Source organism: Conger conger, chromosome 4, assembly GCF_963514075.1.
Source record: "Conger conger chromosome 4, fConCon1.1, whole genome shotgun sequence".
NCBI lineage: Eukaryota > Metazoa > Chordata > Actinopteri > Anguilliformes > Congridae > Conger > Conger conger.
The window spans coordinates 62064032-62078735 of NC_083763.1; the positions used below are offsets into that span (position 1 = coordinate 62064032).

The window sequence follows — 14704 nt, forward strand, 5'->3', positions numbered from 1 at the left end:
CGAGATAATTAATAAAATAAAGCAAATGAATGCAATCAAACATGTTGGGATGCTACTGCGAATATAACTATCCTGGTCATATTGAATGCAGAATACAAGTTAATCATTATTACTGAACATAAAGCAGTTACTTAAGGGGGCATGGAAGAAAGTTAGTGTCCTTTTTACTCATTGGGGAGAATAGATTGGTCTGGAGGTTGGAAATCTTCCTTTCTGAAGCAGAAGGATGACTCTCCAATCTGGAAGCATATTGATTTCACAGTAATTAGCATGGAAGAAAGATATTGCAAAGATACAAAAAGTCTTCCCAATGGATGCCCAGTGAGGTTGATGATTAACCCAGTATGGGGTTCTCTCTTGGGCAAAGGCTCAGAGCAGACAAGCAAGAGCATGTCCTCCGCTGAATGGAGGCTTTCATTGACTGAGTGAAGGAAAATATCTACTCTCTTACAGCTGCAGAAGGTGTGCTTGCACTGCTAATGTGGGTCATCTCTTAACTAAACACGCAACAGAAAAAAAAGCTTCGGATCAGAAGATCGACTGCCTTTGCATCAGTCCCAGCAGAACTACTGAACTTACTAATTACAAGAGAGCTCCTTGTAAGAAATGGAATCAAGTAACAGCAATAAGGGAATAACAAAGGGAACAAGAATAAGAATGTCATATTCCTGTGGGAGCAGTTCTATAAACCTGCTTGCTTTCCCTTTTTTGTGCACTTACTGCCATGTTGGGTTGTTTCATCAGATTGTTAGCAGCGTATAAATATTGAAATACATCTGGTATTTGTCGTAATTCTGAGAGCTTGCTACTGAAAACATCACTAAAAGAACATTCAATGCTGGTACAGAAGGGGCACGCATGGCATCCAAGCATAGTAGACTATCAGTGGTAGAAAGCATTCCAGGTTCAGAAAAAAAGTATGCATCTAGCTATATAATAGTGAGACACACTGTACAGACACTTACAGTACATTTGCATTTTTAATATAAACCGCAAGGAGCTTCAACAATGGCTATAATGCAAGGTATAGACATTGCATCCTGTATAACTACCTATACAATAAATATGTGATTTATCATAAATGTTTACTTTATCAAAAATGAACATGAAGCCAGTTGTTACAGTATATGCTGGCAAGTATATCTTTAAATATTTAAATTGATGTGTCATGATTTCTGAAGGATCCTCCAGAAATGCATATTTGAAAGAGCATATTTTTATTGTATAAAAACCTGTTTACATTTCAAGGCTTATGTTCATAAGAAAATGGCTACATTTGAGATATAGAGGATATTTTGATGGCTCTGATGTAGTTTTTCTATTTTCAGCTTTTATTAAGTTTATCAAAAACCATTATAATTCTTTAATTAAATACAACCAGGGCCGGAACTGTAACTTAAAAACATTGCAGGAAGTGGCTGGATGAGTCCTTGACCACCTTGGCTCCACTGGTTTGTGCCAAACATCTCTGGCTGATAGCATTACTTTAGGAAATTAGATTAGAGCTGAGCATGACTTGGATGTGCAAGGTACACTTGCATTTTATCATTGGCACACTAAATTCAGGGTTAAACTGAAACACTTTTCAGACAAAGCAACCAAATGCAGTGGTGCCATATTTAAAATATATATAAACTTTCAGCGATCACTTTATTTGGTAGACATGTACACCAATAACATCTTGTTAATGCAAATATTTAATCAGCCAATCATGTGGCAGCAACTAAATGCATAAAAGCATGCAGGCATGGTCAATAGTTTCAGCTGTTTTCCAGAACAAATGCCAGAATAGGGAAGAAATGTGATCTAAGTGACTTTGACCATAAAATGATTGTTGGTGCCAGACAGGGTTGATTTAATATCTCAGAAACTGCTGATCTCCTGGGATTTTCATGCACAGCAGTCTCTAGAGTTTGAATGGTGCGAAAAACAAAAAACATCCAGTGAGCAACAGTTCTGCGGGCGGAAACACGTTGTTAATGAGAGAGGTCTGTGGTGAAGGGCCAGACCTGTTAAAACTGACAGGAATGTGACACTAACGCAAATAACCATGCATTACAACAGTGGTATGCAGAAGTGCATATCTTAACACCCAATGCGTCAAACCTCTTAAGTGGATAGGCTACAGCAGCAAAGGACCAATAAGTCTAAAAAATATGTCTAATACATACTTAATAAAGTGCTTACTGAACTTAGTGTACTTTATACTCTACTCTCATTTTATAAGTGGGGTTATTCGTTCCCATGTGTACTCTTCCCATGTTGGGTGTCCATATGGTTTTTGGATGTGTGGTTTTTGAACATGACCAATGGATAAATGTAGAATAGATGTCAAATGAGTAATATTATGGCGTTAAGTCATTTCTGGTCACACACTGACTACTGAGGTGCTACAGCCATAAAGGTCAGCTGCTGAACTCAATCACCATTTCATTTAAATTGCTGGAGGTTTCAAGCAACCTCCTGAGGTTAAAGAGGCTATATTATGACTACTGAAGCTGGTAAAGAACAAATCTCCTGAGGGCAGGTGCAGAATGAAGACGTATGGTGTACTGTAAGTCTAACAGTAGAAAAAACATGGTGCTCTAAAATCCACTGCCATCTCTATATACAGTGGGCTCCAGAATTATTGGCACCACTTATTGGCAGCAATGCACACACACACAAAAAGGAAAAGAAAATATAATTATTGAGATGTCAACATGAACAATACTGTGCTTTATTAATATTTCAATGGAACCAACCAAAATCAAACATTCATTTAATAAAAAATATATCAAGGTTCCATCATTTTTGGTTTAGTACTTGGTGCATCCACCTCCTGCCACAGGATTTCCATTGGATTGAGGTCTGGCGGTTGAGATGGCCACTGCAGAACATAGATTTTGTTGTCACTGAACCATTCTGTATGGATTTTGAGGTATGCTTTGGGTCATTGTCTTGCTGGAAAAAGTTCACATACATCCAATTCTCAGCCTTGTGGTAGAAACAACCAGATTGTCCAGGAATCAACTATACCATTAATGCATCTCTGTTTTAATGTCAAGCATGCTGATGCCGTATCTTACCAGAACATGAAAAAAAAAGTCTCATGTGGTCTCATTTGGTCATTTAAAGTATGATTGAACAAAGATGCAGTGGTCTGATGAGACCAAACTGAAGATTTTGGTCAGCTACAGCATCGTTATGTTTGGCACTGAAACAGAATCATTGAAAATTGCCAGTCAGGGTTGCCAATAATTCTCAAGCCCACTTTACATAGACCAGCACATTGCTCTGTGATTTGTCAATTTCACTTAAGACAATCACAGATTGTGCAAATATATTCACTGGAGAAAGAAGCAAGCGTTTACGGGTTCCTAAACTGTATAATACTATTAGGTGAAGAGAAAATCTTAAACTAGAAGTCCATTACTGCTGCTTGCAAAACGGCATATCCACCTGCATTTGATATGGATATTATCTTTTAATTGGCATGGTTTGTATATGTCCTTTCTCTGTACCTTTCTCCAACACAAAATTTTCTGGTCATCAGGTCCATCATACACAGGCATAAATATGAGCAAACATCATGTGACCTCCACTGCTCCAACTGGTGATTGTGGTAATTGAAGAATTCTGTGATGAGTCCTCATACGGTTTGGACTTGGTTTTGCGGAATTCATTCGCATGAAGTCCATATTAACGCCCCAGGGATGTGTTTCATCCTGTATCTCTGTTTTACAAGCTGCAGTACAAGTGCATCTTCTTCACAAATAAAATTCAAGTTGTAAGGCCTAGGGTTCTTTACAGCACCAAAACATCTTTCCTTAAGAGCCCAAATCAGAATTGAATGTCAGTCCCAGTCGCAACAGAAGCACCTTAAGAGCACCATGAAACTGGATTTATCATTGTTTTGCCATGGTATATCTGGGTAAGTACCCACAGAACCAAACAAACAACTTTTCTTCAAATCCATGAAATTTGTAAAGCTGTGACATGTAAAAAGCTATTCCTTACTTGAATGCTTCGAAAAGGGCTAGTCAAAGGAATAGGCATTATTTTCTCCACACATACAGTTCAGAGCTGCACTACAATTCTAGTGAGGAGGGTATAAAAAATACACTCAACATAAATCTTCATAAAGCTCATGAAAAAATAAAAGCAAACAAAATGCTGCAAAAGACAGCTGGAAGAGCTTTTTGGCAGTACACAGCTAACGTGAAGCAGCAACTTGGGAATGCAATCTGCAATGCTGATAAGGCTCACAGGCATAGTTTGTTTAGCAAGACTTTAGTGCAGTGTTTCATCTCATAAATTAACAAGGTGAAGGTTGCACACAGTTCATTTTGCACCATGACTGATTATGTGATTATGGTGTCTCCTGCCAAATATAAGAATGTCACTGACTCCAGTGATGCAGTAAAACTTCCAAGAACGTAAATGTCAGAACAAAATAATTTTGCCTATTCAGTGACTTTAATGAAACTTGTGAACCTGGAAAATTACTTCAATCCCTGTGAAATCAATTGTTGGTGAGGTATGATGAGTTGAGGTGGATTCCTTCTTATATGAATACCTGGATTCAATCTCATTGAATATATTTGTGTATTCTCTCCATCTTACAGAGGAGGAGAGCTACACTTGGGAGAGAAGAGGAGAATAGGGTGTGGGTGGTAGAGGTTGGTTACTCCTTGGACAATAACCTAGGTCTCAACATACAGGAAACAGCAGCTGGATTTCACATACAACTCGGTGACCCTCGTAACAGGACACACAAGTCACAAGAGGTTTCAATGCTAAAATGGGGCCTGGTCAGACCAATGAAGGGATGTATGGATGGATGCAGAGATCGTAAAAATACTTTATCTCTGCAGATGGATCCTTCTGGCTGAGCACAGTGTAGAGTACTTGGCTTGTGCCACTCATTGGTTACCAGTGCCTTCCTTAGATTGGAATAAAGCATGTGTAAACTAAACTTTCACAGCAAATCTGATTCTTAGTTTTGTATTGAACCTGCTTGCTCTTTTCCTTTGCTAGTTTGTCTTTCCTGTTACGGTAAATAGTTGGCATTTATATCGCCAACAGCGATTGCCATGCAAGGCACCAAACAGTGACATTAGGGGTTCGGTGTCTTGCTCAGGGACACTTCGACACACCCAGGACGGGAATTGAACCAGCAACCCTCCGATTGCCTGACAACTACTCTTACCACCTGAGCCAATGCGGTTGTTCTCTGTTCCCTACCCCGGTTCTAGCCTGTATCTTCCAACCCGTTTTCCCGTCTGTTTTTCTGTACTTCTGTGGTTTTTGGATTCTCTGGTTTTTGACCTCTGCCTGTTTTTGGACTCCCTGTGTTTTTGGATCTAATGTTTGTACTTTTGCATGTTTTTATCTGCCTACCTGGTTTAGGAACTCTGCCTGTTTCTTGGTTTATGCTCTGCCTACCCTGTATGTACCTGTCTGCCTGGATTACGACCTTTGCCTGTTTCTCGATCACATTCTGGTAAGTAACAAAGTAACAAAGAATAATCCAAAAGCATTCCCAAATGTTTGCAAGGTCTCATATTTTCATTCAGAGTTAAGTTTTGCTTTCGATCACGCACAGATTCTTAGTAATAGACGTTTAAACCAGGGGTGCCCACATTGTTGCACCCCACTGTATTTAGACAACTTAGATAGTTAATGTTAGCATCACAGGAGGCCGCTGTGGTCCAGACAGATTTTAACTGATATGGCAGCATATCCAGACTAATTATTCCAGGTTTACAAGACATGATTTGCAGTAAATGAGTTTAAAAGAGGTGGAAGAGGGAATTTGTTCTACCAAAGGTATTGTTATCCCTAGGAGAGCAGAATTCCATAATAAGACTTTTCATTTATTTCTGATGAGCAACAACACAAGCAAGAAGGCCCAGAAGTGTGATTCCACTGATTTAATGCATGACCTTTATCTTTGGTGCAGTTCTTTCAGCTATTGTACCATCTCCATTAGTATGCCTTACCACTCAAGACAATACACTGTGATGCCACATTTTTGAAGTATGCTGGGGTGATCTAAGGAGGTCAATCTCCTTGATTATGTACAAGTCATACAGAGTGTCAAACAATGAATTCTCAAGACATAGAAGCTATCCTCAGCAGTATGGGAGGAGACCAAACTTCAGGGAGGGACAGACTACTCCCTAAAACCCAGCAAACACATTTCCTGCATTAGTATTTCATAAAATGATCATACATTCTTGTCTCACAAGTAGGTCTTAATACCTTTTCTTCCTACCTCTCTTCATTTAAAGCATTATTAAAAGGATCTACTTAAGATGTTCAACAGCAAGTCAATAAAAGATATTGGATTATTAAAGTTTCAATGAATCTACTCCATCTCTAGCTAATTTGACACCTTCTGCCAGTTATTCTTTAGCGCCTGAGACTGGGCCGAAAAAAAGTTTAAGTGTTACAAGTTTTTGCATCATGTAAGTGTCTTCAGCATGGTAAAATATTTGTTCACCAAAATTATCTATGTGTTGATCAAAAAATACATTAAATTAAATTTAAAGACAAATGTTGAAAACATGTTTGTGTGTGTGTGGCGGTTGCTGTACTCAAAAAGCAAAAAAAAACACACTTTATATATACCATATCATATATTTTACTATTTTATATTTATATGATTCATAGTAATGACAATTTGTGTCAAGATGACACTACAACTGTACCATGACTTAATTCTATTTACCTGGGAAACCATTACAGTACTCAGGGCCATTATGAAATGCTATAACCTCTGAATGTAGGGAATCACAGCTAAATTCTGGTAAGGCACAGGAAGGTATCATAAATCCTCAGACGGAACAATGGGAAACCTGCCAAATCGCAATGCTAATGAACCATGGCAAAACTACATCAGGGTAAAATACAGCAGAATACATTTCTTTGGCATTTTGATCATCATCTTGTCTCTGTTGAGCCAGTAATACTCAAGACACACCTCTTAAACATATCTTATGGCCCCTGCTAAAAAAAAGTCTGGTCGTATTCCTACCTTGACATTATTCCATTACAAAAATGCTTCTCTGCTCATAAGAACTCAAATAAGTACTTTGTTGATAAGATTATAAATAGAGTCTCCTGTTCAGAAAGCCTCTTCAAATCAACATACAGATCCCAGAAGGACCTCTAGGCTTCAAGTACTCCTGCAGGGAAAAGGGTCAATACCCATGGCATTTTTCTGATTAAACAATCTAAATTTAACTGCCCACCTTCTCAATGGAACCAGCTTTGAGAAATTAAAGTAGCTGCCTTAAAGCATGGCACTCAGCAGCTACTTAACAGCTCACTGAATTAGCTATCAATCATAAGAGTGTAGGAAAGCACAAACTGGATCAAGTGCACTAAGAGTGATAAGTCTTACTTTTGTTGCTATGAGTAGAGCACCCTTAAAGACTGAAAATATTAATGTTGCAACAGCGTTCGTAAATTAAATATTAATACACCCAGTGACCACTTAATTAGGCAGACCTATAAACCAGATTGTTAATCCAAATAATTGATCAGCCAATCATGTGGCAGCAACTGTACACACAAGCATGCAGACATTTTCAAGAGGTTCAGCTGTTTTACAGACTAAATGTCCGAATTGGGAAGAAATGTGATCTAAGTGACTTTGACAGTGGAATGATAGTGCCAGACCGGGTGGTTTGAGTGTTGAGGTTCTGCGGGTAAAAACGCGTTGTTAATGAGAAAGGTCAGAGGGTAAGGGCTAGACTGCTCAAAGCTGAAGGTGACAGTAACGCAAATAACCGCGCATTACAAGACAATGCGCCAAAGTGGACAGGCTACAGCAGCATAAATAAAATAATATCGAATAAATACCTAATAAAGTGCTAACTGAGTGTATATTTTCATTTTGGTATAACAATTTGCACAAGCAGGTAGCCATGGAACACAATGATTGTGACAAGGGTGAATATGAACACAGTTAATCAAAGAACAATTCATTACAAACTTGCTAAACAAAACTGCAAACCTTCAATTTAATGCCAGCATCAAGTTTATAAATCCAACAAACTCCCCAACATAGCTATTGCACAGAGGATTACAAATTCCAGGCAAAATAGCATCATAATTTTGGAAAAATGAAAGTTTATTTTTACCTGCAGTGAAGTTATATCTTGCAGAAAATCCTATAGCTTCCAATTCTCCATCAGCAACAAATTTTATCCAAAGGTATCTGCCGCTGGATCTGATGTAGGGTGGACTTTGTTGGCCACAGTAGCGTCCAATTATTGGAGAGAAGCCAAATGGCCCATCCCGAACTTCAATATGGTCAAATTTGCATTCCCAAGAAGGCTCTATTGAATATGTTTCATCAAAGTAGAGATCAATACACTGTCTCGGTTGAGCTACAAGAAACAATCACAAAAGAGAACACATATGCATCAATTTCCATGTCAAGTGATTAGCAGTTTTTGTTCATGCTGTGTAACATAAATCTGGCACCTTTAAATCAGATTTATGTCATATGGTACGTCATTTTACTGAAATTTGATTCTGAAAGATAGAGGAAAACGACAAGACAAAAAATCTGTTGTAACGCTCTCAACTGGCTGTTTGTTCACAATTTGATTATTCATTCAATAAGATTATTTAGCTCATAAAAATTAATCTTTATTCATTTGTAGACAAAAGTATTTGAAAGGCAAAAGTATTTTTAAACTCAAATCAATGCCATGAACATGCTTCCCAGCATTTTCTTTCACAATGGTTTGTGTGTTTATATTAACTTTTCAACTATATACTGTCATTATATCTAGGAGTTCACTGTTTACAAATGTAAATGGGTGAATGAGAAGCATTAATTGTACAGCGCTTTGGATAAAGGTGCTAAATACATGCCAACCATTTACCATTTAAATATTATACTGTAAATACATCATGTTCAGGAATGAAATTATCATTTTTGAAGGATTAAACTGATTATTTTGTAATCTTGTTAATATATAGCTAGCCTAATTGTTTCCACATGTAGATTAAATGTTTTCTCTGCAAATTAAAAAGACACCATTAGCTGAAAGGTGTTGGATACAGTCCTCTCCAAACATATTTGAACAGCAAGGCCAATTCCTTTGTTTTTGCAATACACAGAATACATTAGGGGTTGAGATAAAAATATGAACACAAGACAAGGGTTCAAAATTTCAGCTTTTATTTCCTGGTATTTACACCTGGATGTGTTAAACTATTTAGAACAAAGCCCATTTGGTATCAGACCACCCTATTTTTAAGTGAGCAAAAGTATTGGAACAGAGAGTATTTAAGTTAATTAAAGTAAGTAACATTTATTATTGGTAGCATATCCCTTGCTTGCAATAACTGCATCAAGTCTGCGACCCACTGGCATCACCAAACTGTTGCATTCTTCTTTTGTGATGTTTTTCCAGGGTTTTGCTACAGCCTCTTTCAGTTGTTTGTTTCGGGGGGTTTTTCCCCTTCAAACTCCTCTTCAGGAGGTAAAATGCATGCTCAATTGGGTTAAGCGTTGGTGATTAACTTGGCCAGTCTAAAACCTTCCCCTTTTTCTACTTTGATGTGTTGGCAGTATGTTTCAGGTCATTGTCTTGCTGCATGATGAAGTTAATTTGGACGTATTTCTCCATAAATTGGCAAACAGAAAGGTTTTTTTGACTTTTGAATTCATCCTGCTATACATCATCTACAAAGATTAGTGAGCCCACTTCAGAAGCAGCCATGCAAGCCCAAGCCATGACACTTCCTCAACCGTGCTTCCAGATGATCTCGTATGCTTTGGATCATGAGAAAACCCCTTCTTTCTCCACACTTCGGCCTTTCCATCACTTTTGTAAAGATTCATCTTGATCTCATCAGTCCATACAATTTTGTTCCATAACTTTTGTGGATCATCTCTGTACTTCTTTGCAAATTGTAATCTTGCCTTTCATTTCTTACTACTGATGAGTGGTTTGCATCATGGTTGTTTTCCTAGGTCAACCTGTTTCATATCTGTTGCTCAGAAGGTTAGTGGTTTCTTTCTCTTTCAGGACATTCCAAGTTGTTGTACAAGCTATCCCCAATGATTTTGAAGAGTAGACATTCAGAACAATTTATTGTTTAGCCAGGACTCATCGAGGCAACACAAAGCTGTCAGTCGCATGTTCCAATACTTTTGCATACCTAAAAATTGGTAAGAATAAGAAAGGTCTGAATACATTGTGAAGGCATTATATCATGCACAGAAACAATCACTTGATAGTGGTGGATGTTTTTTTTTTTTCCTTTTCCTCTTGCTTACAATATATTTACCTTCAAGAATGTAAATGCACTCTTGCTCTGGTGGATATTTGTTGGGGTAATTCGGGGAAGTGAATAGTCCTCCTTCCGGTTCTTTCACCCAGGTTCCACATTGACCTGCTGGCTGGACTCCTGAATTGTTTTTCACTGAAACAGAATCACGTGGAATTAATATCTCACATGAAACAGCAACAAAATTAAATCTGCAAAGTTCTAAAATTAATGAGAAGTACATGGAGAGAAGTGTATATGAACATATACAGATAACTCCATATTATGGTTTGTTTCAAATTATTCAATTATTTATTTGAAAGTAAAAGAAAAAAGCTTGTGAGCAGAGCAGGGACATCACAGAGCATGGACAAATGCATTACCTTGTTCCTTCTTTGTTGCCCCAGACAACCCGAGTATGATGAGACTTGCAACAACTGCAAAACAATTAAATAAACGAATTAATGCATGGGGAGGCAAAACGAGTATTTCTCCCGTAGAAGACAGAAAGCAGGGTACTGATAAAGAGAATACCAATGTCCGTAAAGGTATACGCTACTTGATAATAACATGACTCTTCCATAGATTTTACATAAAGTCATTTTCAGTGTTACTGTATTAGCTTTTAATCTGAAAATAGTCCATATGTGTATTCATTTCAGATGCGTCCGTGACAGCATTTCAAAAGTCGCCAATAGTGCACTTGCAAAGCGACTTTGTCGACATTAATGCTAACCCACTGAATAGTTTAAATCTGTTTTGTCATACAATTACGGAGATTTAAAAACACCCGACAAAATACGTACGTTTGCTGTTACAACTCACGACAAGAAATAAGACGTAGGCTATCGTGCTACGTGTTATAGTTTCTTATGACATTACGTGAACCCTGCGCTCCGCGGTGTTTTGTCCTCCCGTGGAGAAATCAGCATGCAGCATACATACAATTAATTGATCAAGCCAGAAGGGTACATAGTCGTTCATCAAGTTAAACAACTTACTAATACGACCAATACATTATTTTATGTCCATTAATAGGTAGGATATCCGTTCAACGCCTTTTCAAAGTGCTTTTAGGCATAGGCTACTAGATTGTAGCTAATGTATTGTAGCAACCAGCTGGCGCCGCGGAGACAGGAACGCACCGTTCCGTTTGGAAATTAATACAATACATTAAGAATTTTCCACGCACAAGTGCTTCATTAGCATGTCTACAAACAGGTAGGCGTCACACGTCCATACAGTATGAACACAAGGAAAGCTATACCCGGCTGGAATACCGCATGGATATTTTCCCGTCAGACAGTGAAGAATCTTCCAAAAACGAACGAACATTGTGCTAGCCAAGTTATTTTCCCATATCATGCAACTAGGCTACAGCTTTTCAAGCAGTGCATACAATTACATAAAGTCATAAAAATGTTACTTACCGTGAAGCAAACTGCGCCCATGTACCATGTCTGTTCCTCTTACAAGGGGCTTCAATCTCAACTAATTCCATTTAGATACAGGAATACCTCAAGTGGAAATTATTGATATATTGGGAATTTCAGAAATGGATAAAGATAATTATCAAACTACCCAAAACATACTTAAAGAGCGGGGAATAAACGATTATTCAAAAATAAAAAGGAATAATTGCAGAATAAACCAATCACTAATCACCAGTTTCATATAAAACCATAAACCGGTCTGAACATTCGCCGGATTTCCATCCAAACGTTTCCAAGACCTTTTGGTGCCTTTGTTGCACTGAAAGGATTAATAGGTCCGTCATCAGCCTTTCCTAATCGCTCCACCTTTGCAATCTTCCGAGGAAAAGATTTACAAAAATGAGATTTGGCAATTCTCATTCAATCCCTATTTAAGCAACAATCCTTTACAATCCAGTAAATCCACTTTGAACATATTTTACTGCTTGATTTCACTTAATTTGCAGCGCGCGAAGCCCCCAACTTAAATAACAAACTCACAACCTGAAGATTTCTGTTCTGTTTCCTTTTCCTATTTCCCTGGCGATGAACAGTGTAGACAGTAGCTTCCAGTCTGTAAACTGTGTGGGTTCCTCAAGCAGAAAGAGTTAACGTAGCCTATATAATCGCTCACCTCCAGCAGCTGGTCATACACCCACTCTCTAATCCTATGGGTTAATGAACTAATGTGAGAAACCATACAATTCTAAAAAGAAATTCTGATTGAAATTGTAATCCATCCAAACAGACAACAGGATAAACCTGAACAAAAAAAGTAGAGGATGTTTCTTTAAGAAGCACTGCAAACCCGTGCAGACTGCAGGATGCAACACCTCCGACGACGGCAGCACACCAAAATGTAAAAGGTAAGCAGAAACACTGTTGTGTGGAAATCGTTGAAATAAGATAGCTATGTCAGAGGACCCCAGACCATCAGTAACTCCGAGCAGTTGCACCTGCAGCATGAAACTGACGAGGGCGATCTGCAGGCTGTAAATATGGCGGGGTATTAAATAAAATAAAATGTATCCCGAAGCATGAATTAATTTGGCATTATGACTACCGTAGCTTACTTAACATTAGCACAGGACCACTATCATTTATTTTTAACTGTAGGCTTCTGCATTTTGAGCGTCCTTAAATTAGAAATAAATAAATAAATACACATCAGCTTGCATCTAAATGCAGTCGACCCAATGCATATCTTATAGCCTACATGACTAATTGTTACGGTTCCATGTGTTTTCTATTCTACTTTCGACATAAGTGCAATTGTTTTCATTTAGTATAAATGATAGAAATGTGAGTCTGAAATTGTTACCCGGGATATAACTTTTTCTTAGCAGGCTGATTTGATATTGGCTATTTTGTATCATTATTCTTGTGTGCAGATAAGATTACATAATATCCTAATCATATGTTTAACTTCTGAAGACAGTAATATCCAGAACCAATTGTTTTACCTTTTGAATCTACATTTCATGGCAATCTGAGTATTCATAAGTTGAACAAAAATGTGTATTTTGACTGTCTTTTCATGCATCTGACTCAGACATTCATAGCCTATAGTCCCTCTGCAGTAGGATCCCATTCAGTAACTGAAACTATTAATGTGATATTCTGTACATTGTGAATGCATTAAACGGGCATTCAACTGTACAAACACAACATACAAGCAATAGTCTACTCCTTTAAAATGTCAGAGCCAGTGTAATAATTAGCCTAGTCACCATCTTTATGTGAGCAAACACAAGGTTCTGAAGCCATTGAGAAAGATAGCCTAGTCCAGCTGTTTAGTTTGTCCTATAAGGACATTTTACAGATTAAAAACAGGTGAACTGTAACCTTTTACTGGAATCAAGCCACCATGTCCATGTGCAGCTGTTGGAATTACAGCCATTTCCGGGACCTTCTCAACTGTAACACAACATGGCGATTTCAGTGACCCATTGACATAAATTATGAATTGGGATCTTTTATTCAAGGTTAGGATTTGCTTGTATCAATAATTGCCCAAAAAATGAATATCTGCAGTCAGCATCGATGACTTTACAAGCAGCTGATCAGTGCTTTATCCTGTACCGAAAGTGTTTCTGCTTGCCTGTTCACCAAATGCAGAAGATGTCAGCAATGTTTCACGTTCATCTCAGAAGTGTTTAATCATCCTATGACAGAGCTGATCAAAGTGCCAATGGCCTGGCACCATATTGTGTAAAATGACATTTCCCCTGTTATGTGGATTATAAAGGGGTTGGAATGTGAAAGTATCAAAGTGCACAGTCCCCAAATACATCCACACAATCCGTATGAAGAAAATGTTCATTTAAACAAACTGTTTGGATTTCCGTGAAGTTATGACATCATAATGATACACTCATAATGATACCAGTCTTTTGCTTCAGCATGGCCCACCTTGCCAAATCCAAGTGCTGGGCACAGGCGGTGTTCAGTTTGTTGGTGCTAGCCAACCTATCAGAACATTGATGTCAATGAGCCTTAAAGACACACTCACTAAAACAGCCTGTTCTTGGGAAAGCTCATGAGAAGCACTGGGGAATGGACATGTAAAACTGGTTATAGATTTTTGCCAATAATGTTTTTTTGTGCTTGAATCCACACAATCGGGCTCTTATGGATATCGGGACCTAAAATAAAAAACTGTAAATGTGTACAATATGGGACCTTTAAATATGTCCCATATTTAGAAATTCAGATAGCAAAGGACATTTATTAGCTGAACCTGATCATCTAATACTCCTTTTCATTCACATAAAGGGCCAAATATGTCACTGCAGTTGGCAGTAGGGCATTTTGTTTATGATTATCCCCACTTAAGCAGGGCAGACTACTGTGAGTGTGTGATGCTGGAGTATCAATGACCAATGTAGGGGGCTACATGCTGTTCCTACCAGCTTTCCCATCATACAACAGTATGTGCACTGTAAACAAGGTGC

The 14704-nt window shown here is 38.1% G+C and overlaps 1 protein-coding gene across 3 annotated transcripts in view; it reads right to left on the reverse strand.

Moving 5' to 3' along the window:
* neto1l (neuropilin (NRP) and tolloid (TLL)-like 1, like) overlaps nucleotides 1-11802 on the reverse strand; it is a 65438-nt gene extending 53636 nt beyond the window's left edge. For all 3 annotated transcript variants that reach the window (XM_061239917.1, XM_061239916.1, XM_061239918.1), the window contains exons 1-4: nucleotides 11709-11802; nucleotides 10662-10715; nucleotides 10300-10434; nucleotides 8133-8381 (exon numbers count right to left, since the gene is read on the reverse strand). In XM_061239917.1, the coding sequence (XP_061095901.1) occupies nucleotides 8133-8381; nucleotides 10300-10434; nucleotides 10662-10715; nucleotides 11709-11736 (466 nt within the window). In that variant the 5' untranslated portion in view covers nucleotides 11737-11802. The remainder of the gene's footprint in view (nucleotides 1-8132; nucleotides 8382-10299; nucleotides 10435-10661; nucleotides 10716-11708) is intronic.
* Nucleotides 11803-14704: the final 2902 nt, after the last annotated feature.